The sequence below is a fragment of the Dendrobates tinctorius genome, unplaced genomic scaffold (genome assembly GCF_039654945.1).
Source record: "Dendrobates tinctorius isolate UK_male_01 unplaced genomic scaffold, ASM3965494v1 ptg000120l, whole genome shotgun sequence".
Lineage (NCBI taxonomy): Eukaryota > Metazoa > Chordata > Amphibia > Anura > Dendrobatidae > Dendrobates > Dendrobates tinctorius.
Window position 1 is genome coordinate 33,931,197 of NW_027361788.1, and position 26,889 is coordinate 33,958,085.

At 48.7% G+C, this 26,889-nt stretch overlaps 1 protein-coding gene across 1 annotated transcript in view; it reads left to right on the top strand.

Annotated features, from left to right (window-relative positions):
• GLE1 (GLE1 RNA export mediator) overlaps window positions 1–26,889 on the top strand; it is a 71,462-nt gene that overhangs the window by 15,433 nt on the left and 29,140 nt on the right. The window contains exons 4-11 of the mRNA XM_073541112.1: window positions 8,164–8,312; window positions 8,407–8,467; window positions 9,026–9,274; window positions 9,461–9,692; window positions 11,089–11,201; window positions 11,274–11,343; window positions 11,470–11,612; window positions 11,892–12,082. Coding sequence (XP_073397213.1) covers window positions 8,164–8,312; window positions 8,407–8,467; window positions 9,026–9,274; window positions 9,461–9,692; window positions 11,089–11,201; window positions 11,274–11,343; window positions 11,470–11,612; window positions 11,892–12,082 — 1,208 coding nt within the window. The remainder of the gene's footprint in view (window positions 1–8,163; window positions 8,313–8,406; window positions 8,468–9,025; window positions 9,275–9,460; window positions 9,693–11,088; window positions 11,202–11,273; window positions 11,344–11,469; window positions 11,613–11,891; window positions 12,083–26,889) is intronic.

Sequence of the window (26,889 nt, forward strand, 5' to 3'; positions counted from 1 at the left end):
ACTTATACAACTCTAGAAGTGATGTTGATAGTCAGGGATGTTTGGAATACCTATCGGATATCACATTTCCTACACTAAGCCCTTCCCAGCGGACCTTTATGGATGCTAAATTTACTTTGGAGGAGGTAGAGAATGCCATAACGGGCATGGCGTCTGGGAAGGCCAGTGGACCCGATGGGTTTCCCATTGAATTATACAGGAAATACCGGGAGATATTAGCACCACTGTTGTTGATGGTGTTCCAGGGGATTTGGGAGGGAGGGTCTATGCCAGAGTCCTTCTATGAAGCTAACATAATAGTACTTAAAAAAAGAGGGGAAGAACCCATTAGACTGTGGATATTATCGCCCCATATCATTAGTGAATGTGGACTATAAGATTTTTGCGAAAATTTTGGCTACCAGGTTGAATTCGATTATATTAGAACTTCTACATCCTGATCAAACTGGCTTCATGCCTGGTAAAAGCACTTCTATTAATATTAGACGAGTCCAGTCAGTGGTCCAATATAGCTCCTTGGTACCAGATAATAAATGGGCATTGGCATCGCTGGATGCGGCCAAGGCTTTCGACTCCCTTGAGTGGCCCTTCCTATGTGCATGTTTATAGAAATATGGGTTTGGCGACAGGTTTCTAAAATGGGTTAGTACATTATATATGAAACCTAAGGCTCGTGTCATTTTAAATAGTTCTATATCTGAGTCCTTTTCATTACATAGGGGAACTCGTCAGGGTTGTCCCCTTTCTCCAGCCCTTTTTTGCCCTGGCGATCGAGGCATTGGCTATTTGTATAAGATCTTCCCCTACTATTGAAGGTATAGAAATAGCGGGTCGAGTAGACACCATAGGCTTATACGCTGATGACATGGTGATTTTTATGGGTAATGTGGAGGACACATTGGCACGGGTAATAGCCACTATCAATGAGTTCAGTAAACATTCCGGCTTATATATAACCATATATAAACATATATATAAACATATATATATATATATATAACATATATAAACATATATATAATATATATATGTAACCACCGATCGACCAAACCGCTGCACGACCAGCTCTACCCTCACCTACTGTATTATCACCCATCCCTTGAAGATTGTGAGCCCTCGCGGGCAGGGTCCTCTCTCCTCCTGTACCAGTTATGACTTGTATTGTTTAAGATTATTGTACTTGTTTTTATGTATACCCCCCTCACATGTAAAGCGCCATGGAATAAATGGCGCTATAACAATAAATAATAATAATAATAATAATAATATATAAATAGGGAAAAGTCTGCCCTGATTCCCCTCTCCCATGCCCCGATGCCACGACTGGATGCCCTCTCCTCATTACCTGTTGTACCCAGTTTCAAATATCTAGGTGTTCACATATCTCAAAGCAGTTTGTTGGATTTGCGGCTCAACATATACCCATTGTTGGAAATGGTTAAAGCTAAATTTCTAATCTGGAGTAAACTCCCGCTTTCTGTAGCCGGACGTATTAATTTAATCAAAATGATACTGCTCCCTAAGCTCAGCTACTCTCTTCAGCACAGTGCTGTGGTAGTACCCCGATCCTTCTTTGCAAATTTGAACTCTCAAATTACGTCTTTTATATGGGAAAAGCTAGGCCCAAACTCGGGTTGTCCACCCTGCAAAGACCAAAAAAGGAATGTGGGGCAGCGCTACCACACTTTTTTCTATATTATCTGGCTGGACAGGCCAAAGCCATATGCAAGAGGATGCCTGATGATCACCTCACTAACTCTGAAAGCCACTTGCTCCATGCCGCACGAGTTAGCTGTCCGCTGGGCTTCTTAGAATTGGAAAAAATAAATGTCTGCCGTTTGCTGCCCCTGCTTCGCCTGGCACGATCAGTGTGGAGGCAGATTAAGAGAGTAATTGGATTTGGAGACATAGTGGCTGAAATGCCCCTGTGGAATAATGGTTATTTTCCAGCATTGCTTGAACACCCGACTGCCAAGTTCTGGACTCAACACAATGTTTCCATCATGGAACCTTGGTGTCTTTTGAACAATTACAGGTCAAATGTAACGTCCCAAGATCCCAATTTTTCCGTTATCTACAATTGAGGTCGGCCTTTCAATCATACATGAGAAATATGGGGATAAACAAAGCTATATCGTCTCTGCCCTTCATAGGCATCCTTAAATGGCAAGGTCCCCAGGGTCTCATCTCCACTTTGTACACATATATGCTATCAGTAGGGGCGGAATCCGCCATAAACTCGGTTAAAGGGAAGTGGAAGAGACTCATCCCCGATGCACAGGGAGAGGAATGGGGAGAAATTCTGGAATCTCCGATCGGGGTGTCTCCATCTATCAATAACAGAATGACACAATTATATATTATAAATCAATCATATCTGACCCCGACCCGACTATTCAGGATGGGCCGATTCCAATCATCGGAATGCTTGATATGTCACTCATTGGATGCAGACTTTATACACATGATTTGGCAATGCCCTATTGCACAATATTGGAAGGAGGTGACGTCATTATTAACTTCCCTGGTACAAGCTCCTGTTCCCCTTGAGCCGCTGGTTTGTCTGTTTGGGGTGTGGGATGATGAATCTTGGGGTCATTATATCGGGATCTTTTTACGGGAAACTTTATTTATGGCATGAATGGTTCTGGCACTGCGTTGGATGGGGAACTCATGTCCCTCCCTCAGGATTTGGATCGAATTGGTGAATGCGGTTATTCCATATGAGTGTATGCTGTATCGAAATAGAGGGTGCCCGGGCAAATTCGAAAAGATCTGAAAGAGGTGGAATTCCTCTCATCTTACCTTGTAGGAGGGAGACATTGCATAATAATTAGCTGATTATGTGGAACTAGGCTGCGAACTGGTAGTTATAGTTTGGTTTAGTAAGTTAAAAAGACTTTATTGATCGAATAACAATACAAAAGCTTGCATGGTTAACCTGACACTACATTTTATTCCATGTGTAAACTGACGTACGCATGTTGTTTTATATCTAATACTGTGGAAAGTGTATATACGTTATGCAATGCTTATCATCATATATAAGTGTGTATGTTGTTTTGTCTTGTTTATGGTTTAATAAATGAATTAAAAAAAAAAAATAATTATCTAATTACATCTCATAAAATTAGACCCCAATTACAGGAAGTATTAACAGAATTCTTTACAATTAATAACACTCCTGAAGTGTCCTCATTTACAGTATGGTGCCTACATCCGGGGTAACTGCTCCAAATAGCGTCCCAAAACAAACAAGCGAGACTACGCCATATAGAGGAAATTAGTCAAAACATAGTCGCACTAAAAGACACACAAACGTAGCCCCACAAACGCAATTCTCCAAAAATTACAGAAACTAAGGTATGAACTATACCAACTGCTCCAATACAAATACGAGCACAATTTATGGAAAATTAAAGTCAAATATTACTGGCAACGAAACAAAGCGGGCAAAATATTAGCCAACAAAATCAAAGCCAAACTGACCAAACAAAGGTTATCCCACATACAGGACGACCAAAACATAATATATAACCCTAAGGAAATCGCCACTACCTTCTCAGATTACTATTCCTCCCTCTATAATCTACAGGAAAACACCGCAATACCACAACCCACCCCCAACTAATAAATCAGTTCTTAAGGCCCTTTTACATTTAGCGATGCACCAGCGATCCGACGAGCGATCCGACCCGGTCAGGATCGCTGGTGCATCGCTAAATGATCGCTAGTGAGCTTTCATACAGAAAGATCTCACTGCGATGCAGCAGCGACGCAGCGCACGATACTCACCTTTCACACACAGCGATCCTGCGTCCTCCCGCCCGCGTCCAGCGTCGCTCGTCGTCACAGCAGGAAGCCCAGCAGGAAGCGCCCGACGAGAAATGGAGACGGACATTCTCGCGCGATCAGCGATGGACAGCGGGGGAGCCGGTCGCTGGTAAGTATCACACATAGCGATATCGTTAGCAATATCGCTATAACGTCACAAAATCGGTGCTAGCGATATTGCTTAGTGTAAAACTTCCCAAGATACTGGAGGAGGCATTACATATATTAACCCCTTTACCCCCAAGGGTGGTTTGCATGTTAATGACAGGCCAATTTTTACAATTCTGACCACTGTCCCTTTGTGAAGTAATAACTCTGGAACGCTTCCATGGATCCCGGTGATTCTGACAATGTTTTCTTGTGACATATTTTACTTCAAGATTGTGGTAAAATTCCTTTGATATGACTTGCGTTCATTTGTGAAAAAAAACGGAAATTTGGCTAAAAGTTTGAAAATTTCGCAATTTTCCAACTTTGAATTTTCATGCCCTTAAATCACAGAGATATCTCACATAAAATACTTAATAAGTAACATTTTCCACATGTTTACTTTACATCAACACAATTTTGGAACCAATTTTTTTTGTTAGGATGTTATAAGGGTTAAAAGTTGACCAGCGATTTCTCATTTTTACAACATCATTTATTTTATGGACCACTTCACATTTGAAGCCACTTTGAGGGGTCTATATGATAGAAAATGCCCAAAAATGACACCATTCTAAAAACTGCACCCCTGAAGGTGCTCAAAAACCACATTCAAGAAGTTTATTAACCCTTCAGGTGCTTCACAGGAATTTTTGGAATGTTTTAAAAAAAAAAAATGAACATTTAACTTTTTTTCACACAAAATTTACTTCAGATCCAATTTTTTTTTTATTTTACCAAGGATAACAGGTAAAAGTTGTTGTGCAATTTGTCCTGAGTATGCCGATACCCCATATATGCAGGCAAACCACTGTTTGGGCGCATGGCAGAGCTCAGAAGGGAATGAGCGCCGTTTAACTTTTTCAACACAAAATTGGCTGGAATTGAGATCAGACGCCATGTTGCGTTTGAAGAGCCCCTGATGTACCTAAACAGTGGAAACCCCCCCAATTCTGACTCCAGCCCTAACCCCAACACACCCCTATCCCAACTCCAACCATAACCCTAACAACCCTAATCCCAACCCCAACCCTAAGGCTACTTTCACACTTCAGGTTTTTGCCGTCAGTTGCAAACCAGCATAGTGTGAAAAACAGATCCGTTTCTTTTTTGCAACAACCTGATGCAACCAGATCCGTTTTTTGGACGGATACAGCGCTCTTTCGAGAGAGAGACAGAGAGAGAGATTCTTTTGCAGCTTCAAGGGTTAACATGCATGCCAGAGGAAATCTTCGGGGCATGCGCTGTTTAAAAAAGTGGTCCGGCACAGAAAAAAAACGTTACATATAACGTTTTTTCCTGATGCCGCTCCGTCACTCTCTGCCGTATCCAGCAAAAGCCGGACGCACCGCCTATCCATGCGGCGCAATGCGGCTACCATGTACGTCAATGTAGAAAAAAAACGGATCCGGCGCCACATATCACAGAATCCGGTTTTGCACATTTTCGACGCAAAGCGCCGGATTCAGAAAGCCAGAAGTGTGAAAGTAGCCTAACTTTAGCTCCAACCCTAAACCCAACTTTAGCCCAACTCTAACCCTGTGAGAATCAGCTGACACCCGGTCGCGATCGGCCACACACCACCTGTGTGCTCGGCCGATCTCTGTGACGTACTATATCGTCCATGGTCAAATTGTGCCGGGTCTCATGGCAGAAAGGGGTTAAACCAACCAATATCTCAAACAGAAATACAGCAAACAATTAGAGGAATGAAAAACAAGAAGTCCTCCGGCCCTGACGGACTAACGAGCGTGTACTTCAAAATATTTCAAGACATACTAATCCCTCACATGACACAAATTTTCCAAAATTGTATGCAAAGCAGGAAAATCCCAAGAGATGATTCAGGCAACAATTATACCCATCTCCAAACCAGGAAAAATCCCTGATTGGACCATCAATTTGTTAAGTCTAGAGACAGACCCTGGATGGTACTAGGAGGATGATTGATATAATCCATATAGCCAGGGGGGAGGCAGACCCCCTCTATGCTCCCCTCTTTAGATGCCGAAATGGCGCTCGATCGGGTGCATTGGGGTTCTTGTTCGAAGTGCTGTCCAGATTTGGGTTTGGCAGTAATATACTCCGGGTGATCACACCTCTATACTCTAACCCGTCAGCCTCAGTTCTCATTTCAGGAATAATGTCAGATACATTTAATATCACTAATGGAATGAGGCAGGGGTGCCCACTCTCTCCCCTAATAATCGAACCCTTAGCTGAAAAAATCAGATCACACCCTGGAATAACCGGTATTAAAATTTGCAATGCAGAGCACAAAATCGGGTTATTTGCTGGCAACATTTTTTTTACCCCTTATCAATCCCGAAGAGTCGCTTAATAGCGTCATGGAAATGATATACTCCTTTACCCAAGTCTCATATTATAAATTGACTATCCCTAAATGCCAAATTCTGAATCTAACGCCCTCTGTCCCGCACCTTGTAATCCTAAAAGCTAAATATCCCTTTAGATGGGACAATGAAAATATAACCTCTCTTGGAATCTGCTTTGCGCCCTCAGTAGATGAAATGCTCTCATTAAATTATGAGGCTCTGAGACAAAAGATCAAAGGCAACATGCTGTCCATGAGACAATACGACGTCCTGGCTGGGAAGAAAAGCGTCCGTCATAATTGCCCAAATATTGTACGTATTCCGCAACCTCCCATCGCAGTCCCCATGAAAAAACTCAAAAAAATTACAAATAATCATATTAAAGTATATATGGCAGGAAAAACAGCAGAGAGTTAAAGCAGATATACTATATATCCCAATAAAAGGGAGGACTGGGCTTCCCCTCAGTGGTGAGGTATTATAGAGCGGCCATATTTGAACAACTGAGGTTGATGTGGAATGATAAGGATGACAGACATTGGATAGATATTGAGAAACATCCAAAATCCCCAAATGTTGCATAGTTTTTTTACTCACATATCATTATCGGGCCTAACCCCAGCAATGATAGGAAATTGTGTCTGCCACCAACAGTGGAAGCGGCGCTGGGAGTGTGGAGCATTCTGATCAATAAACTGCAGACTATTACATTCGCGCTCTCTAAAGCCCCGATAGAGACTTTGGAGCGGTGTATTCCGGACCTCCAGATTCGTAATTGGAAATCCCTGGGAGTCCTATTGGTTGGGGATATGTACGAAGGAGGAATATTGTTGACCTTCTCTATGATCAGAAAGAAATATCTCCTTCCACAAAAAGATCATAATAAATATCTACAAATAAGACATTTTCTACAGCAAAAAAAAATATCATATTCTCACAACCCTCCAAACTATATTCGATGCTCCTCACCCCAGCACGGCAGATGAGAGCGCTGTCTGTAAGCTACAATCTTATGCTGGAGGATATCTTTCCCTCTCTGGACTTGTATCTCCACAAATGGGAGACTGACTTGCAATGCGGAATCACCCCGGGGCAATGGCGGACGTCCTTCTCAATGATAGGGACACACTCTAAATGCACCAATGACATGGAGAACGCAAGAAAGCTGCTATACAGGTGGTACTTCACACCATACAGATTGTCTAAGATCTACCGCAGCTCCCCCGATGTGTGCTGGAGGTGCAGAGACGCCAACGCAGATATGTTACATGTCTGGTGAAGGTGCCATACGGTGGAGCAGCTCTGGGCGCAGTCTCCCATTTAGTGTCTCAAATTAGTGGCATCCCAATGAAAATTGGGAAAGAGCAGGCGCTTCTGGCCATTGACCTGGATTTAATTCCATATGAGTACAGGACAGTGATTGCACACATCCTCATAGCTACTAGAATTAAAATCGCAGGATATTGGAAAAACCCGTGAATGACCATTGTTTATCAGAGAAGATAATTGCTTCATCCACCAATAATACAATATCCTATCTCAAGAGATGGGACAGCTGGCGATCGTTCAGACAGAACACTGTAGTCGTAGAGATGTAATAGTTATAAATGGTAATATATGGTATAATGATCTGTTTTAATCACCCCTTCCCTTTCCCTTTTTTCCATAATATTTAATTGTTAAATTAATAGTATATTTATCTGTCAAATGATTGAGAAAGATATTGTAACGATGTACAATGGAGTTTAAATTGTTGTAAAATATAACTTATTAAAATTAATAAAAAGTTTATGGTCAGTACCAAAAATCTTAATTTTACATCCTAATTTTTGCCTTTGTTTTTAAGGAGGAAATTCAGGCTCGTATTGACATGTGCGACCAGTTTAGCAAATCTCTAGCTGAAAAGTCTGTTGAGCAGCTGAAGCGATTTGAGGAGATGATGGAGTTGAACCAGAGACAGGAGAAGAATCAGCTGCTGGAACAACTGAAGAAGGGGTGAGGGAGCACACCACCGGCATGGTCCTATGTGATGTTATACAGGGTCCGGGGGATCGATAACTAATGTCTACATCCTGTTCTTTTTATGAAGCTCTAAGGAGGCCTTGGGACAGCAAGAAAAATTAAAGGAGGAACATCGTCATAGAGCAAAGGTCAGTGCCAAGTGACAAACTGACTTTCTGGAGGAGTTTTTAGCACACTGTTAATGGGGAAAGTGAATTAAAAGCCCCATATCTTCTGTGAATGTAAGCTACAAATCCAAATGGAAAGTCCTAAAAAGTGATGATAAATCCCAAGCACTTTGGCTGCACTGTTGTTCTATTTCCATTGGTGCCCATAATCCTTTTTGTCTCTCACTAGTACACACCATATCTTTGCAGTCAGTCGGGGTCTGACCTATTGGATCCCCATTAATCTTGAGAATGAGGGGCACTGCTGTGCTTTTTTTAGTGGCGTGTTCCCCTTCTGGCCAGTGTACAGAGAAAAACCTAGATAAGGATGCAACATTACACCAGCATGGCAGCCCCTTAACCCTCAAGAGTCCCATAAAGTGAATACCCCTGTAAGATTTATCAGTCAGAAGATATGTGACGATTCCTTTTCTTGCTGGAATGCCCCTTTAACTAGCGCTCACTGGACTATAGAGCACTATATCACACAATCTCTCCATGTGTCTCCAGTCTGTAACTTCTTTTCTCTGTTCCTTTTAGCTCCTGACTTTGAAGCTTCGTGAAGCCGAACAGCAACGCCAGCAGGAACTGGAGAGGATCCGTCAGGAGGAAGGTCACGAGAGGATGAGGCGCCTGTGGTTTTTACAGCAAGAGGTGCTGCAGCTCGTCCAGAAAATTCAAGTAGATTACAAGCAGCAGGAAGCTTTGCGCGTGGACCTCTCTGCATACGGCCATCGGGGGAACCAGATATGCGGCATTTTATCATCAGTCGTTCGCTCTAGTAGTGAGGTAATATGGATTCTCATGCAAAATGCATACTAATATACGCTAAAATATCACCCATCATGTTAAAGGCTCCATGATGCTGGGTGACCCCATGAGCCCTATGTTCCAAGTCTGGGATTTAGGGCAATCATCAGTCGATTCTTTACATACAACCATAATGATCCTAATCGGGGTCTTTCTCCACCACAGAGAGGTTTCCCCACTCAGGAAGATGTAAGTGTTGGTGAACAGTCCCTGCAGGAGATGCAGATGTTGGCTAACACCATAGAGAAGGAATTGGCTGCAGCGGAAGAGAGGAAGAAGGCTGAAGAAGCTGCTGCCAAAGAGAAGCAAAAACAGGCCGAACTGCTATGGCAGCAGCAACAGGTGGCGCCACAGACCCCAGCGCCAGCACAGGACCACAGGCAAACTAAGCAAGAAGGTAAGTACTACTTAGAGGAGTCTTTCCCAGCAATCGCCTGGTGTCCAGTGGTTTACTTGCTGCTCAGTCGCAGACCTGCATGTCTTGGAATTGTATAGTGGAAAGTTCTGCAACTTTTTGCTTGTGGATCTCCCACTGTTCTTGCATTCAGTGAATGGAAATCACCCAAATGCTAAAAACCCAATGCATAACTATTAGTGATTAAATTTCTTAGGATATGGAACTATATGTATGAGGATGCCCAGCCGTTATATATGCCGTATATATTCTATAGATGGGTGCTATATGAGTAAGCCAATAAACGTACAAAAAACAAGGGGAAAGAGCATTTAAAATGTAATAAGCACACAAATCCGTATTAATTAAAAAGAATATATTTTTATTGAGACATATATGCAGAATTAAAAAAACACAAAATTACCCATAACTTGGACTGCTGCAAGATTATCCAAATGATTAAATAAATGCGAAAATTACATTATATCAAGTCACTGGAAATGACAAAAATACTATGTAGGAATATATAACCCAATAATCAAAAAAAAAAATGTACACAATGTGTGGTCACTAAAACGCGACCAGAGCAAATGGAACAATACTACATGACAAAGTGCAATAAGTATAGAAAATATATATGTAATAAATATCCACAGTAACTATATGTGATGCCTAATACTTATTAGAGGGAAAATCATCCCTAAATACCTGGCACATACCTTAAAAATAAATCGTATTGATGATGACTGATCAGTCATTAAAGGGATCAGCGATATATGGGATCCAAAGACCAGAAAAAAATATATAGCAAATATATAACGAGCAAGTCAGAGAAAACGAGCCCCACGTGTATCTCTGCAAGCAAGCAGCTTCCCCAGGGGAAATGTTGTTGTGATATATCACCAGTTAATGAGTAGTGGGGGGTCCTGACCACTGGAATTCCCACCCATCCTGAGAATGGAGGGCCCATAGAAGTGATTCAGAGTCACAGCCGGCCTACCGCTGTGCAGGGAAACTGCAGCAAAGCTCTATGAAAATGAATTGGGGCCACCTGCAGTCTCCATACAGCAAGTGGCTGCAGTGCCGCTATTCAGGGAAGAACAGAGAAAGGGCCGTAGGGCTGAATCAGTGCTGCAACCCTTCCATTCGCAGGACCAGTAGGATACCAGTGCCCAGACTTTCATCAATTATAAAGTGATTGCATGCCCTAAAGATAGGAATTCCTCATTATCCCTCACAGCTGAGGGTTTGCTACAGGTTTCTCAGATGCATTATATCAAACTTAAGCCCAGGATGGTCAGCCCCCAGAGCTAATGCTGTGTATGGCTACTGTCATTCTGAGGCCACTTCTGAATTACTGGAAAAGATGCCCCATTAACCTATAATATCTTGTTGGTAGGACTTCAGAGAAAAGCTTCCCAGTGCACATTGCAGAGATACCAGGAGCTGAAGAAAGTCTTGGAGCAGCATCAGAAACTCTGTGAAGATTTTGCCATGTCCGAAGATCCTCAGGTACCCAAAGCCCTCCTCATATGTAGTCTTTCTTTAATATCTTTTATCTAATTGTGTCACCATTTCCTCCAGGCAAAAAGTTTGAGATCTGATCTCCAGAGGGTCATTAGCACCATCGTCAGCCAAATATCCAGTGTGTCAGGTGAGGTCAGATCAATGGCTGCTGCAGTTCTTTATTTTTGGGTTGTACTTACTGTCCAATACTGAAATCATTAATGAAGCTGAAGTATTGAAGCTTTTGTGTTCCATTTTCCTTCGCCCACTTCAGGATCAATAGCGAAGGACTCATTTGACAAGATCAATAATATCCTGATGGGTAAGCCACCCGTCTTTGCCAGGCGGACAATTCTTCTGTCTCAGCATCCCCGGAGTCTCGACTTTGTGGCTTTAAAATTGGCGGAAAAGTTAGTGGTGAGTAGTTCAGAAGACATTTTAGATAATGGCTTCAGCTCTTTATATTAAACTGTTTACTTGAGAGTTAAGAAAACAATATAAAAAAACAGCGCCTCTCTTGTCCATAGGCTGTGGGTGGTAATGCAGTTCAGCCTCATTTTACATGAATGGGGCTGTCCCCCAATGCCACACAACTTATGCACGTGTGTGCGCTGTTTCTGGAAAAAATACAGCCATGTTGGGGCTCAATATATAGTGTGTATATTTGTATATTGAACAATAGTCTTGTATCCACAGGATCAAGGGGAAGAGGAAGTGGCGTCTAATCATAATACCGCCTTTCTTATTGCATCCGTGGCCTTGGGTCTATCAGAACGATATCCCAAAGTGGGTGAACTATTCCTTGCTAACCTGCACAAAAAATGTCCTTATACTGTGCCATTTTACCCTGCCTGTAAGGAAGGAGCTCCCCTAGAGGAGTGTGGGAGGTAAGAACAATGGCCAAGTTGCATTTGGCCACTGGCTCACATTTCCATGAGTAGACAAGGTAACCAATCTGTGTAACACGAGTGATATGTACTGGAGACCATAAGCTCAAATTCTCAGCAGCTTTCCACTGGTCCTCGCCTTTTTTTTCTCCTTCGTCTCATTGGGGGACACAGAGACTGTGGGTGTGTGCTACTGCCGTCTGGAGGCCGACACTAAGTATACAAAAAACAAGTTAGCTCCTCCTCCGCCGCATACACCCTCCCCCCGACAGCGGGCGGAAACCAGTTTTTTGCTTAGTGTCTGATGGAGGCACACGCAGTCTGGGTCTCTCCAGACTATATATATATATATTTTTTTTTTTTAACATTTTCTTGCTATGAAGAGGAGACTGGGGCGACGGACCCTATTGAAAGGGTCCGATCTCCCCCAAACATCAACGGGCGAGCACGCGCGAGTATTCCTCCGCGTATCCTTTCCCGCACCGAGGGACATCTCTGGGACTTTTCCCCAGACATCTATTTTTCTTTTTTATTTTAAAGAAGATATGACAGGGGTAACGCATCCTATTGAAAGAATCCGATTTCCCCAAACCATCAACGGGCGACCACGTGCGAGTGTCCCTCCACGTTCCCTCTCCCGCGACGTGGGACATTATGCCAGACTTAGCCCTGTCCACCCCTAGGTAGCGAAACCATGGGCTTGCACAGAGGCACAAGACTAGTCTGTGCGGCCCCACGGCTACGCCAATCGGGTACTGCGTGGTGGCGGACGGTCCCTCTCCTCGCCCAGCCAAGGCGGACGGAGCTAGGGTGCCTGCACCGTCCGAAGATGTAGTTTACCTCAGGGTAAGCAGGGCTCCTGGGCAGCGGGAGGTTTTTTCCAGGCCAGGGCTGCAGCGTACTTTCCAGGGGCTGGAGCGGCTCCCCTCTTCTGCCTGCAGGCAGAGCAGGTGGGCTTCTTCGGCGCAGCAGGGGCAGCGGCGTGTTCCCCTTCTCCCTCGCCACGGCACTCGGTGGCCGGGCGGGGGAAGGAGCACGCCGGGCTGAGTAGGCGCCAGTTCCAGGGCGAGTTAGGCCGCAGGGAAGAGGGCTCAGGTTTAGCCCCCGGCTTCGGCCTAAGCCGCGGGGAAGGCCCGCCACCTGGTGCGGCGGGCGGGCAGGGCTGAAATTTAGCCCGCGGCTTGCGGCCTAGGCCGCGGGGAAGGCCCGCTCCCCGCTGCGGCGGGCAGGGCCGAAATTTAGCCCGCGGCTTGCGGCCTAGGCCGCGGGGAAGGCCCGCCCCCCGGTGCTGCGGGCGGGCAGGGCCGAAATTTAGCCCGCGGCTTGCGGCCTAGGCCACGGGGAAGGCCTGCCCCTCGGAGCGGCGGGGGGCAGGGCCGAAATTTGGGCCGCGGCGTTGGCCTAGGATGCAGGGGGAAGGTCCGCCCCCAGCGTGACGTCGGGTCCGGCGCCCGCCCCCCAACGACGTCAGATCCAGCGCCGCCCCTGGATACTGGGCGGGCGCTGGATTAAATGGAGGCCCCGGCGTCAGAATGGGGTAGGCCGCGGTCAGGAAGCATCGCAGCCTACCCAGGGAGACAGCAGCTGGGAGCCTCCACACGGCAGTCGAGCGCCAGCAGCACCACAGGAGCACGGGGAGGCAGCCGGAGCTCGGGTAAGTGCGACCCCGTCTTGGCCACACTAGGGCAGGTTGTCCTCCTTCTCCTCATACCCCTGGAGGCCATAAAAAAAAAAAAAAAAAAAAGACATAATATATAGGAAAAGGTTTTTTTCCGCAGTATGTCTGGAAAAGGGAAGAAGCACACCTTCCTTTATACCGCATGCATTTCCTGTGGGGCTGTGTTCACGCGAGCGCAGACCATTAAGATATGTGAGGCCTGTAGTTCCGAACGCGCCCAGGAGCCCTCCCCGCCAACGGAGCCCAGGGGGTCGGAGCCCCCGGAATGGGCGTTATCGCTATCGCGGTCTATGGCTTCACTTACGAAGGCGATCGAGACCCTTCAGGCCCCGGATAGGGGTAGAGACAACGGCTCTCCGGTTTGGGAAGGTTCATCCACCTCACTTGAGCCGCTGGCCTGCAGGGGCCGTACCCTCTCTAAAGAGGCGTACAGGGAAAAAACCCATATGGCGTCTCCGGGCCCCTCCGGTGCTTCGGCATCTGTGAGTGCGGCATCTCGCTCTCCATCACCATTGTCTGAGAGCGAGCAGAGTTCGGATGAGGATAGGCAGGAAGCCTTGGATCTGGATATTCCGGGGGGTCGGGAGACAGTGGACAGTCTCATTAAGGCCGTCAATCAGACTCTTGGTATTGAGGAGGATGTCTCCCTGGCCGCTGGGCATAAGATATCTTTTAAAAAGGCCAGGCGCCCACATAGGGTGTTTAGCACCCATCCTGAATTCGAGGACACGGTACAGCGGCACAGGGAACGCCCAGACAAGCGTTTTTCAGGGCAGAAAACGCTAGAGACAAGGTACCCGTTTGCACCACAGTTCTGTAAAGAGTGGGCAGAATCTCCGATTGTGGATCCCCCAGTGTCACGCCTGGCTTCAAGATCATTGTTGTCGGTGCCTAGTGGGTCTTCCATTAAGGACCCCACGGATCAGCTCATAGAGGGTCTAGCCCGCTCGGTGTATGAGGCATCGGGGTCAGCGCTTTTGCCTTCCTTCGCAGCTACATGGGTGGCCAAGGCCATGATGTCGTGGTCGGAGTCTTTGAACAAAGTCCTGCAGGACAGAGATTTGCCGGTAGAGGTGTCTGAGATAGCAAATCAGATCTCGATGGCAGGAGACTATCTAATTAATGCATCCTTGGATGCGGCTAATTGCGCGGCGCTAGCCGCAGCAAACGCTATCGCCATTAGGAGAGCCTTGTGGCTAAGGCTATGGCGGGCCGATTCGATTTCTAAAAAGTCGTTAACATCTCTGCCTTATCAGGGTAATCGGCTTTTTGGGGAGAAGCTAGACAAGCTTATTTCAGATGCCACGGGGGGAAAGAGTAGCTTTCTCCCACAGCAGAAGAGCAGACCGCCCTTTCGTCAACCACAGGCGCGCTTTCGGGCATTTCGCGCCCCAGGATGGGCATCAGCGGCCGGTTCTACTGCCCCGGCTCGTCGCAACCAAGACAGAGAGCGCCAGGTCACGTATAGAGCCAACCCGCTGGGGAGGATGCGGGGCCGTCCACCCAGGTCAAGGGGAGCTAGGTCTCAGAGGCCCTCTACAAAATGACTTGAGGCATCAGGTACCCGAGGACACCAGAGTAGGCGGTCGTCTGCTCAGGTTCCGCCACGTCTGGGTCAAGGTGGCACACGACGCATGGGTGGCGGAATTGGTGTCATTCGGGTACAAAATAGAGTTTATCGGACACCCTCCAAGGAGATTTTTTCAATCCCGTCTTCCCAAATTGCAATCCCAGGCAGAGGCATTGCTAGGGGCCATCAGGATTCTTCTGCACAACAGGGTCATTATCCCGGTACCAGAGGGCGAAGAGGCCCAGGGATTTTATTCCAACCTGTTCGCAGTCCCCAAGAAGGACGGAACAGTAAGACCGGTTTTGGACCTAAAGCTCCTAAACAGGTTCTTCAAGGTCAGGCACTTTCGGATGGAATCCCTCCGGTCAGTGATATCGGCCATGGAGCAGGGAGAGTATTTGGCCTCAATCGATGTCCAGGATGCCTACCTGCACATCCCTATTTTTCCTCCGCATCAGAAGTTCCTTCGTTTTGCGATAAATGGCCGGCATTTCCAGTTTGTGGCTCTGCCGTTCGGGTTGGCCACGGCACCCAGGGATTTCACGAAAGTGATGGCGGTCGTTATGGCCATTCTTCATTCTCGGGGCATAGTAGTGCTGCCATACTTGGACGACCTGTTAGTGAAAGGATCGTCTTTTCAGGCGTGCGAGGAGAATGTCGGCATTACGCTGGACACCCTATCCCGCCTGGGATGGTTAGTCAATGGGAAGAAGTCATGTCTTACCCCAGCTCAGAGGATTCCATTCCTGGGGATGATTTTCGACACTTCCCAAGGGTTGGTAATTCTCCCTCGAGACAAGGCCCAGGCGCTAAGGCGAGGGGTTCGGAGTCTTCAGCGGCCAGGCCCTCACACGATTCGATTTGGGATGAGGGTGCTAGGAAGGATGGTAGCAGCAATAGAAGCAATCCCGTTTGCGCAGTTTCATCTTCGCCCCCTGCAGCATGCTCTTTTGGCAGCATGGGACAGGAGTCCTTTCTCCCTGGATCATCAGTGCAGGTTGTCCTTTCAGGTCCGGCGGGCACTGCAATGGTGGACGCGCGACTCCTCTCTCCTTCAGGGGAAACCCTTTCCTCCAGATCAGTGGTTGGTGGTCACAACCGACGCGAGTCTTCTCGGTTGGGGAGCAGTGTTTCGTCATCACACAGCTCAGGGGCAGTGGTCTCCCCAGGAGGCCCTTCTGCCGATCAACTTGTTGGAGATTCGAGCAGTGCGGTTGGCGTTGCAGCATTTTCAGCACTGGCTAGTGGGTCGCCCAGTCCGGGTCCAGTCAGACAACGCCACGGCAGTGGCGTATGTGAATCACCAGGGAGGCACGCGCAGCAGGGCAGCCATGCGCGAGATAGAACATGTACTTCGTTGGGCCGAGAGGCACCACTCAGTAATTTCAGCGGTCCATATACCAGGCGTGGAAAATTGGGCAGCAGATTTCCTGAGTCGGCAGGGGGTCGCGGCAGGAGAATGGTCCCTGCACCCCGAGGTTTTCCGGCAGATTTGCCAGCGGTGGGGAACTCCGGACGTGGATCTGATGGCTTCCAGAGAGAACGCCAAGTTAGACAGGTTTGTCGCCCGGTCTCAGGACCCGCGAGCGATTGCAGCGGATGCATTGGTTCTTCCATGGAGCCAGTTTCGGCTCCCTTACCTTTTTCCCCCTCTGCCTCTTCTCCCGAGGGTAATCAGGAAGATCAAGAGGGAGAGGGTTCCGGCAATTCTGCTGGCCCCAGACTGGCCCCGTCGAGCCTGGTACGCGGATCTAGTACAGCTCCTCGCAGACGTGCCATGGCGTCTACTGGAACGGCCAGACTTACTGTCCCAGGGGCCGATCTACCACCCGAACTTAGGGGCCCTGTGTTTGACGGCATGGCCGTTGAGTCCTGGGTCCTGACCCCGGCGGGGTTTGGGCGTGAGGTGGTAGCCACGATGATTAACGCCAGGAAGCCGGCCTCGGCGAGGATCTATCATGGTACTTGGAAGGTTTTCTTTCTCTGGTGTCGAGAGCACGGGGTTGCGCCCTTGTCCTTCTCGGTTCCCAACATTCTGGCCTTTCTGCAGTCAGGCCTGGACGCAGGGTTGGCTCCGAGTTCCCTGAGGCGACAGATCTCGGCTTTGTCTGTTCTGTTCCAGCGAAAGATCGCTAACGTTATGCAGGTCAAAACTTTCATTCAGGGAGTCTCGCATTTAGTGCCCCCCTTTAGAGCTCCCTTAGACGCCTGGGACCTTAATCTGGTGCTGGGGGTCCTGCAGGAAGCTCCTTTTGAGCCATTGCAGGAGGTCGGATTGCCATACCTTACCAGGAAGGTCGTGTTTTTGGTAGCGATAACCTCTATTAGGTGGGTCTCGGAGCTGGCAGCCCTATCCTGTAGAGCACCGTTTCTGACCTTTTTTAAGGATAAGGTAGTCTTGAGACCACTTCCGCCGTTCCTGCCGAAGGTGGTGTCCTCATTCCATATTAATGAGGACATCGTTTTGCCTTAATTTTGTCCAGCTCCAGTACACAGAGTTGAGAAGGCGCTCCACACGCTGGACCTGGTGAGGGCCCTCAGGAGGTATGTGTCGAGGACAGCGCCTTTTCGCCAGACAGATTCGTTGTTTGTGATCCCTGAAGGGCGCAGGAAGGGACTCGCAGCCTCACGGTCGACCATAGCCAGATGGATTCGCCTTACTATTCAAGAGGCTTATCGTATTAGAGGCACGCCGGTTCCACCTGGAATAAGGGCGCACTCGACTCGGGCAGTGGGCGCCTCTTGGGCGCTTCGGCATCAGGCTTCGGCAGAGCAGGTATGCAAGGCGGCAACGTGGTCAAGCCTGCACACGTTCTCTAAACATTACAACGTACATACTCAGGCTTCGTCGGATGCGAGCCTGGGTAGGAAAATTCTCCAGGCAGCGGTGGCACACCTTTAAACAGGTGGGCATGCGGTGTGGATTGGTGAGTTGCTCCCACCCAGGGACTGCTTTAGGACGTCCCACAGTCTCTGTGTCCCCCAATGAGACGAAGGAGAAACATGGATTTTTGTGAGTACTTACCGTAAAATCCTTTTCTCCGAGACGCTCATTGGGGGACACGGCACCCACCAGGATAGCAAGTTGACTCTTGTTTAATTAATTCGTTATTTATTGTAGGGTGGTCCTTTTTCAGACATATAGTTTTCTGCGTTAAGGCTAATTTATTGTTATGTTCTCCTACTGCTTTTGCACTAAACTGGTTTCCGCCCGCTGTCGGGGCGAGGGTGTATGCGGCGGAGGAGGAGCTAACTTGTTTTTTGTATACTTAGTGTCGGCCTCCAGACGGCAGTAGCACACACCCACAGTCTCTGTGTCCCCCAATGAGCGTCTCGGAGAAAAGGATTTTACGGTGAGTACTCACAAAAATCCATGTTTTTTTTTCTTTTAAAGGCATGGAAAAGTAACTTAAAAAGGGGGTTTTATATAAGGGTCAGCAACTCATTGGACAAGTAGGATATGCACTTTGTTATAATTATTGGGGGGTGGGGGAGAAGTGCCGGCGCATATAATACTGCCAGATTTCTTATACCATAAATCATATACACCAGACCAACACCCACCAAAGGTGAAATCTCTCAAGGGTGCAATGATGTATGAATCAAGCTCAGTGCAGGAAAATTGAAAATCCTATCAAGAAAAAGCACTAAAAGAACCATAGAGCTAAAAGTAAAAAACTATGCAAATATCAATAAAATTGCATAATGTAGAGACATACAGGGATGACAAAGGAATGACAAGGGTCAGCCATGAAAAGGTAGCACCACAGTAAGGTAATCAAAATCAGAAACAAGGTAAAATAATATAGATCTAATGGTTAGCTCAGAAAGTGCATGTGCATTGTGCAACAGATTGTATCAATATGTCTTAAGAGTGAAAGGTAAGTTTAAGAGTAGATACACTGAACACAACAGAGGTTTACATAAAGTCTGATGGCCAGCATCAGAAATAGGTACAGAGCCAAGACCAATGAAGAAGATAACATATGGAATTAAATAGATTACCTGAAGGATCGTGTCATGGTCACGTGTGACTGGACACACCGCCTCCAGCAGGGCGAATTTATATGACACGCGTGACCCTGGATACACCGCCTCCAGCAGGTGAATTTCAGTAGTACATGTATGTCTGGATACACCGCCTCCAGCAGGACGAATTTCAGAATAAAGAGGAAAACCAGGAAAACAATTACAATGGTGGCCCTGCGATAGGGAACTGTGACGTGGAGACCTCCTGCACTCCCCTGAGTCAAGTGTCACTACACTCCTATCGATCCCTAGGCCGGTTCCGCACCGGGCGCCGATCAGGATACCTGAAATCCCTAGCTCGCCCTGAACCAATCCCTGACTAGTGAAGTGGACGGTGCAGAAACTAATCACACCACTGCACTAAAACACACATTGAGGAAAGTGACAAACAGGGAAACACCACTTAGCTTTGCTTTGTTGCTAATGCTCCAAGCAACAGAGTCCGACACCTGAGTGCATCTTTTCCTCCAACTGGATCCAACACCTGAGTGCAGCTTTCCAGCAATGGAGTCCCGCATCTGAGTGCAGCTTTCCAGCAATGGAGTCCAGCATCTGAGTGCAGCTCTCTTCCAGCAACAGAGTCCAGCATCTGAGTGCAGCTCTCTTCCAGCAACAGAGTCCAGCATCTGAGTGCAGCTCTCTTCCAGCAACAGAGTCCAGCATCTGAGTGCAGCTTTCACTATAGCTGCCACTCCACCAAGCTTTGCAAGAACTCCTCGCTGACACCATAGCTGCCACTCCACCAAGCTTTGCAAGAACTCCACACTGACACCATAGCTGCCACTCCTCCAAGCTTTGCCAGAACTCCTCGCTGACACCATAGCTGCCACTCCAGGATTCTGACTGAGCTGCCAGGAACTCTCTCTAGCTCCTTCCTTCACCAAGGATGGTTGGAAAAGACCAATATCACCAACAGTGATTGCAACCACCTGACACTCTTTTATAGGTAAGAGCCAGCAATCACACCTGCTTAATAATCACGTGCACTAAACTAAAGTAACCAGAGTGCAATGACCCAAACGGCCACCGGGGCCAAAAACTAACTTTCTCTATCGCTTCATTGGGGGACACAGGAAACCATGGGTGTATGCTGCTGCCACTAGGAGGCTGACACTATGCACATAAAAAGTTAGCTCCTCCTCTGCAGTGTACACCCCACCGACAGGAACTAGAATGTTCAGTTTAGCTTTGTGTCAGTAGGAGGTGGACACGGGTCTTTCATTAGACCCTTATCTACCTCAATGTGCGTCGTTCCTTTTCAGGTACCCGGAGGGATACAGTGTGAATAGTCACAACTGTACTCCCACAAAGAGACTATGAGTACGGCGTGTACTGCCACCCCGTATCCTCATATGTCTAGTCGGCAGGACCCACAGCCCCTAACAGAGAAGCATGATTTTTCTTTATTTACTTAATCTCAGGGGTCGGAGTGTGGGGATCCCCTTTGGATCATATCCTCTAGTTCGCAGACAGATTAGGGCACCAGGCTACCTTTCTGACGGGCTTCTAAAGCCTCCGCGCTGCTCCCTCTGCTCCGGCGGACACTGGTTGTAGTTCAGGTCTGCGTGGCCGGTAGGGTTACCCGGTGTGTAATTTTCGGGGCCTCCGCGCTACCATCCCCTGCTCGGTGGCCGCGGCTTCTAAATTTAGTCCCCGGCTTCAGCATGGCCTAGTTGCGGCACTTTAGCCCCACCCCCTTCCCTTCATATCGGCGGGCTTTTCTCCTGCCGGTCACAGGCACGCCCCCTCTCCTGCCGCCGTCTGGGAACTCCGCCTCCCTCACCTCGGGGCCTGTCTTTTCCTCTTTCCCCGGTGGTTAACTCCGTCTCCTCCTGGCCGACCGTCACTCCGGCGGTTAGACACGCCTCCAGTAGCCTCCTTCAGTCGGCCTTTTCGGGTAGCACCCTTTTCTCTCCCCCTTCAGTGGCGCGTATTCAGCGCGCACCTCGCTGAGGTCACCATTTTCTGGTGTTTGTTCCCGGAAGATGGCGCTTTTCTGAAGGAAACCGAACATCTCCTGCTGTCACTGTTGGCTCTGTTCAGGGGGGAAACTGGATTAAGAGGTAGGCTTCAGAGCATGCATCTTCATGCCTGTATTTCTGCTCTGCAGTCAGACTCCCCTCAGCATATATCCTTCTGTCCCCTAACCCTCTATTTTTATGTGGGGTACAGGATCCCTGCTGTTAGTCAGTGGTACAATAGTTCTCTGGAGCCGTGCAGTCAGTGGTACAATAGTTCCCTGGAGCTGTGCAGTCAGTGGTACAATAGTTCCCTGGAGCTGTGCAGTCAGTGGTACAATAGTTCCCTGGAGCTGTGCAGTCAGTGGTACAATAGTTCCCTGGAGCTGTGCAGTCAGTGGTACAATAGTTCCCTGGAGCTGTGCAGTCAGTGGTACAATAGTTCCCTGGAGCTGTGCAGTCAGTGGTACAATAGTTCCCTGGAGCTGTGCAGTCAGTGGTACAATAGTTCCCTGGAGCTGTGCAGTCAGTGGTACAATAGTTCCCTGGAGCTGTGCAGTCAGTGGTGCAATAGTTCCCTGGAGCTGTGCAGTCAGTGGTGCAATAGTTCCCTGGAGCTGTGCAGTCAGTGGTGCAATAGTTCCCTGGAGCTGTGCAGTCAGTGGTGCAATAGTTCCCTGGAGCTGTGCAGTCAGTGGTACAATAGTTCTCTGGAGCCGTGCACCTACTGGTGCAATGGTATTCTAGAGCTGTGAAGTCAGTGGTGCAATAGTTCTCTGCAGCCGTGTAGTCACTGGTACAATAGTATTCTTGAGCCGTGCAGTCACGGGTGCAATAATTTTCTGGAGATGGCTCTCCTATACCATCCTCCGAGGTTCTTCCCACGCTGATTTGGTCACATGTTACTGAGAGCTGATTGCAGCTGTGCTCCATCCGCCATCCAGGCTTCAGACGCACCACCGACTAGGCACAGTAGGGTAGTTTGAAAATGTTGTATTTCAGCAGACCAGACGTGTTTCCAGCTGACTGCTACAGTGGTACTGATGTTCTGGACCGTATTCAGGTGAGTCAGACGCTCGACTTCATTTTCCTTGTGTCCTATTGTAGTAGTACTCTATCCTTTATCCAGGACTTAGATGGTCTTCTACCAGTCAGGTTAAGTCAATACAGGCTGTTCTTCTGGTGGCTCAAACGTACCCGAGGTCGATTGGCTGCATCAGCTCGACTCTTCTGTCCCATTGACAGGTGAGTCAGAAGCGCCCTCTATCACGCTCCTCAGAGTCTTTTGCAACATATGCCTAAGCTCCTGTCCATTCACCACTTGTGAGAGGTCTTCGGTATTCATCACTCCCGGTGGGCTGCAGCAGCGGTTGCAGGCCGTATTCAGGTGAGTCAGAGGCACCTTCGGCAGCAGGTTTCATGTTCAATAACATCTGTGGTCTGTTAACAGTTAAGCAAGAAATCTTCCACGTGCCACAGTGTGGATCTCAGTACCACAATGCGGATCTTGACGGCAGCATAAGTGGACACTTCACTTTCTGGTAGGTAAGACACACTTGTGTCAGGTATCGGGTATCGCATGGTTGCAGTTTTTCCTTCAGCCACGACCTGCGCCCTAAGTGTGAGTTGCTCCACAGGGGTTTTTTTTTTACACCTTCTGACTATTCGTGCTTAACTCTAACAACCCGGTTGGTCAGCTTACAGTACTGCTCTCTGGCTAATTCTACTGCCCCCGGTATTACGCCTATCATTAATGATTAGCCAATAGTAGATTATAAGTTCTAGTCTACCCTAAGGGCCCTTTTAGGCTACCACAAGATCGAAGTCTCTGTTTCTTTGCTAGTACTTACCTATTCTTTCTTGCAGACACCGGTTAGAGCCTCCAGCAGCTCCGGGATGTGACTTCCGAGCGTGACAGGAACAAGTCTCCCACCTCGGACAGGAATGGGTTCTTACTCGCCGCAAGCATTGACCATGGTAGAAGACTGCTCCAGTCCTGGATCCAATGAAAAGTTTGGTGATAACACGTTTCCTTCTTTCAGCTAGATTCGTATCTTCACTGTTATCCTTGGGCGCGTGGTGTCTTATACTTAGGTAAGCGGGCCTACACATTACAACCCCCTCCCTGGTCCGGACGGATCAGGATGGATATGGTCTCTCAGATCGTCATAGGGAGTGATCTTCCTTTAATCAACCTAGTTGTCTTCTGGAGTCGATGTGTGGTTCCTAGACCCAAATTTCCATGCAGCTGACATACTCCATGTTCTTCTTTTTTTATGGTCCTTCCTTGACCAACGGCTTAGGCAGTCTGTTCTTATATCGCAACGATGAATTCCAGGGTATCCCTAGGTTCACAGTGGCCCACTCTTAGGGCTTTCCTTGGCATTTTCTTAGAAGATCTTCGCTAAGCCGCTTCCAAGGAAGGGAGCGCCTCAGGATATCTCTTCTCCCCTGAGCGCATCGCAAATTAGACGGTCCTTCCTCTCAGACGGGCATCCCTTAGGGAGACCAACGGCGGTTTCATAGGACCCTTAGCAGGATCGACCTTGGATGCATCCGCTGCTACACTGTATCCTGCCTTTGCCTCCACCCGGATTGCAAGGTTTATAGACGCGTGGGTTAGGTTGCTCATCAGAGCATTCTTTTGGAGACGGATCGGACGAATCAGCCGTCCTCGCTGACCAAAAATTTCTTCCGCAGGAAAGTACTTGGTTTTCCTCCTTCCCGATGCCAGCAAACCGTGTCCAGCCGAAGGACCTTTTGGCCTACAGCTTGACGGACGAACTTATCCCTCACCATCTTGCCTTCCGGGTTCCGTGGGTTTGGCTCCAATAGGACCAAATTTCTAATGAGGTCACCGGAGGGACGAACTCTCTTCTCCCTCAGGCTACACCTTGTCGTTCTCCAGTGGTTTTTCCTCTGCAGAACTCGTGGGGGGTCAAAGATTAAGTCTTTTCTTTTCAGGAGAAAATCCCTTAGTTCAGTATTGGCTTTCTGAGAACCGCATGATTTTTCTTTACTCTGTCGCCTCATTGGGGGACACAGAACCATGGGTGTTATGCTGCTGTCCACTAGGAGGCGACACTATGCATAATCTGAAAAAGATTAACTTTGGCTCCTCTGCAGTATACACCCCTGGACGGCGTCAGCCTTCTCCAGTTTTTGCTTAGTGTCGCAAGGAGACACACCTTTTTTCTTTTTTTCCTTTCGTCGGAACAGATGAAGAAAAGTGGGTCTCCAGCGAGACTCCCGGCATGGCTCCTTCCTTGGCCCCCTTTTTAGGGGTGCCCAGTTGAAGTGGAGATGGCGGTTCCCCATGTCGCTCCTTCCCCAGTCCCTCGGGTACTGGTCCGAAGTTGAGACCCCCCCCTCCTTCCCCAACCCCCTTCAGGGTCTGGGTTGAGGTTGAGGCAAGGACGAAGACCCCCTGACGGTGACAGACGCACCCTCCCTAATCCCCCGCAGGGGGCATTAGGTTGAGACGCCGCAGGTAGGGTCGGAGTACAGACAGCATTCTGCACCAGGGACCCCAGCCCAGCTGTGGGATCCTGCTGGGGCCGGGGGAGGGTGCAGGCAGACGTGGCACAGCAGAGACAGGGCTTTCTGCTCCCCTGCCTCTGCAGCAGCAGTGGCTCCATGGTGCTCCAGGGACCCCCCACACAGGTACCGCTAGCCCTGCTGCCCCCACCGCTAGCCAGTCGCCCATTCCGGGGGGGTCCGGTGCAAATCCGACCCCCTCCCGGACTACCACGCCGCTCTGGAGCCCTCCTGGGCATCAGGCTTCTAATCTAGACCGCGGCTTCGGCCTAGCCGAAGCCGCCGCCTTTTCCCCGCCCCGCCCCCCCGTATGACTAAAATGACACACTGGAGTGTCATAGAAGGGGCGGATTGAGGCAGAAAGGGCGCGTTTTTACAAGCCCAGCGCGCCCTTTTCAGCTCTCCGCCCCCTCCTCCCTCTCCTCAGAGTCCCGGTGGCCATTTTTTTTGGATGAGATCCAGGAGAGGAGCATCACAGCGGTCTCCGGGGGACACAGAACTAGGATGTGTCGGCGCTGGACCTAGGGGCACACCGGTGGGGTAAGCTCACAGCTGGGTTTTCATTACTCAGCTGTGAATCCATACTTCCTAGAAGGCTCTCTGTGGGTTCCCTCTGCGTAGCCACCCCTGTACGATCCCTGATAGCCAGCCTCTGTGCACTATGCCGGGCTCAAGGAAGAGAACCAGGCAGGAATGTTTCTATGCATTCTGCACAGCCTGCAAAGCCACGCTCCCTAGTGGTAGCACATATCCGCACTGCCGGGACTGCATCCTGAACTCTGGGTCAGAACCCCAGGGAGTTCCTACTGACGCTTCAGTGTCACAGGCCATGCCGGAATGGGCAACTCAGATGTCACAGTCTATGACACAGTCCATAGACAACCTAACTGCCGCATTGCTGCAAGCTCTGCAGAGTCGGGCCCCGGCTATGGACGTTACACAGCAAACGGACAGCTTGTCTCAGGAACATGCTGCTTCCGACTCTCACAGACGTAAGCGGACCCACAGGTCTCGATCACCTGAGTCGGCCTATAGCACAAGGTCGTCCCCCCCCAGGGAGAGACAACGTCATTCCAGGTCTCCTAGGCAGTCCCCTGTCACAGACAGACAGTGCAATTTACCACAGAGATCCCCCACCACAGAAGACCCCTGCCCCAGGTCGCCCTCCAGGGATCACCTTAGTGAGGCACAGGATTCGGAGGGCATCTGTGACTCCGACTCAGATAACGAAACGGAGAGGTCCGTGGTACCTTCTCCCCCTAGCAATACAGCGCTAGTTGAGGACATAATCTCTGCCATTCATCGGGTGCTAAAAATTCCAGAGTCGGCCCCGGAAGTCCCAGAACATAGGATTTGCTTCGAAAGTGTTCAGAAACCACCTAAGGTCTTCCCTAATCACCAGGAGTTTGAGGAAATACTTACCAAACAGTTTGCGCAGCCTGAGAAAAAATTTGCTAATCGCAAATATTTGGAAGCGAAGTACCCCTTCCCACAGACAGACACCAAACAATGGACAGATCCACCTGAAGTGGACCCCCCCGGTTTCTAGGCTAGCAGCGCAGACCTTACTCTCTCTGCCAGATAGCTCAACCCTCAGGGACGCAGCAGAACGGCAAGTAGAACACATGGCTCGTTCTATTTTCGAAGCGGCAGGCGCCTCTCTGGGCCCTGCGTTTGCTTCAGTTTGGGCGGCCAAGGCCATCCTGGCTTGGGCCAAAAAACTACAGGAGGGTCTTCAAGCTTCAAATCCCGAGCTCTCGGACCAAGCGGTCCAGATAGCAGTGGTAGCAGACTACATGCTTCATGCAGCCCTGGATTCCGCAAGAGGTGTGGCGGGAATAGCATCAAACGCCATCACGATCCGACGCATCCTCTGGCTGCGAGAATGGAAAGCGGATGCGGCCTCAAAGAAGTCCCTCACGCGACTTCCGTATCTTACTGGAAGACTTTTCGGCGAAAAGCTGGACACAATGATAGCTAATGCCACTGGGGGTAAGAGTAACTCTCTCCCTCAACTAAAACCGAAACGCACGTT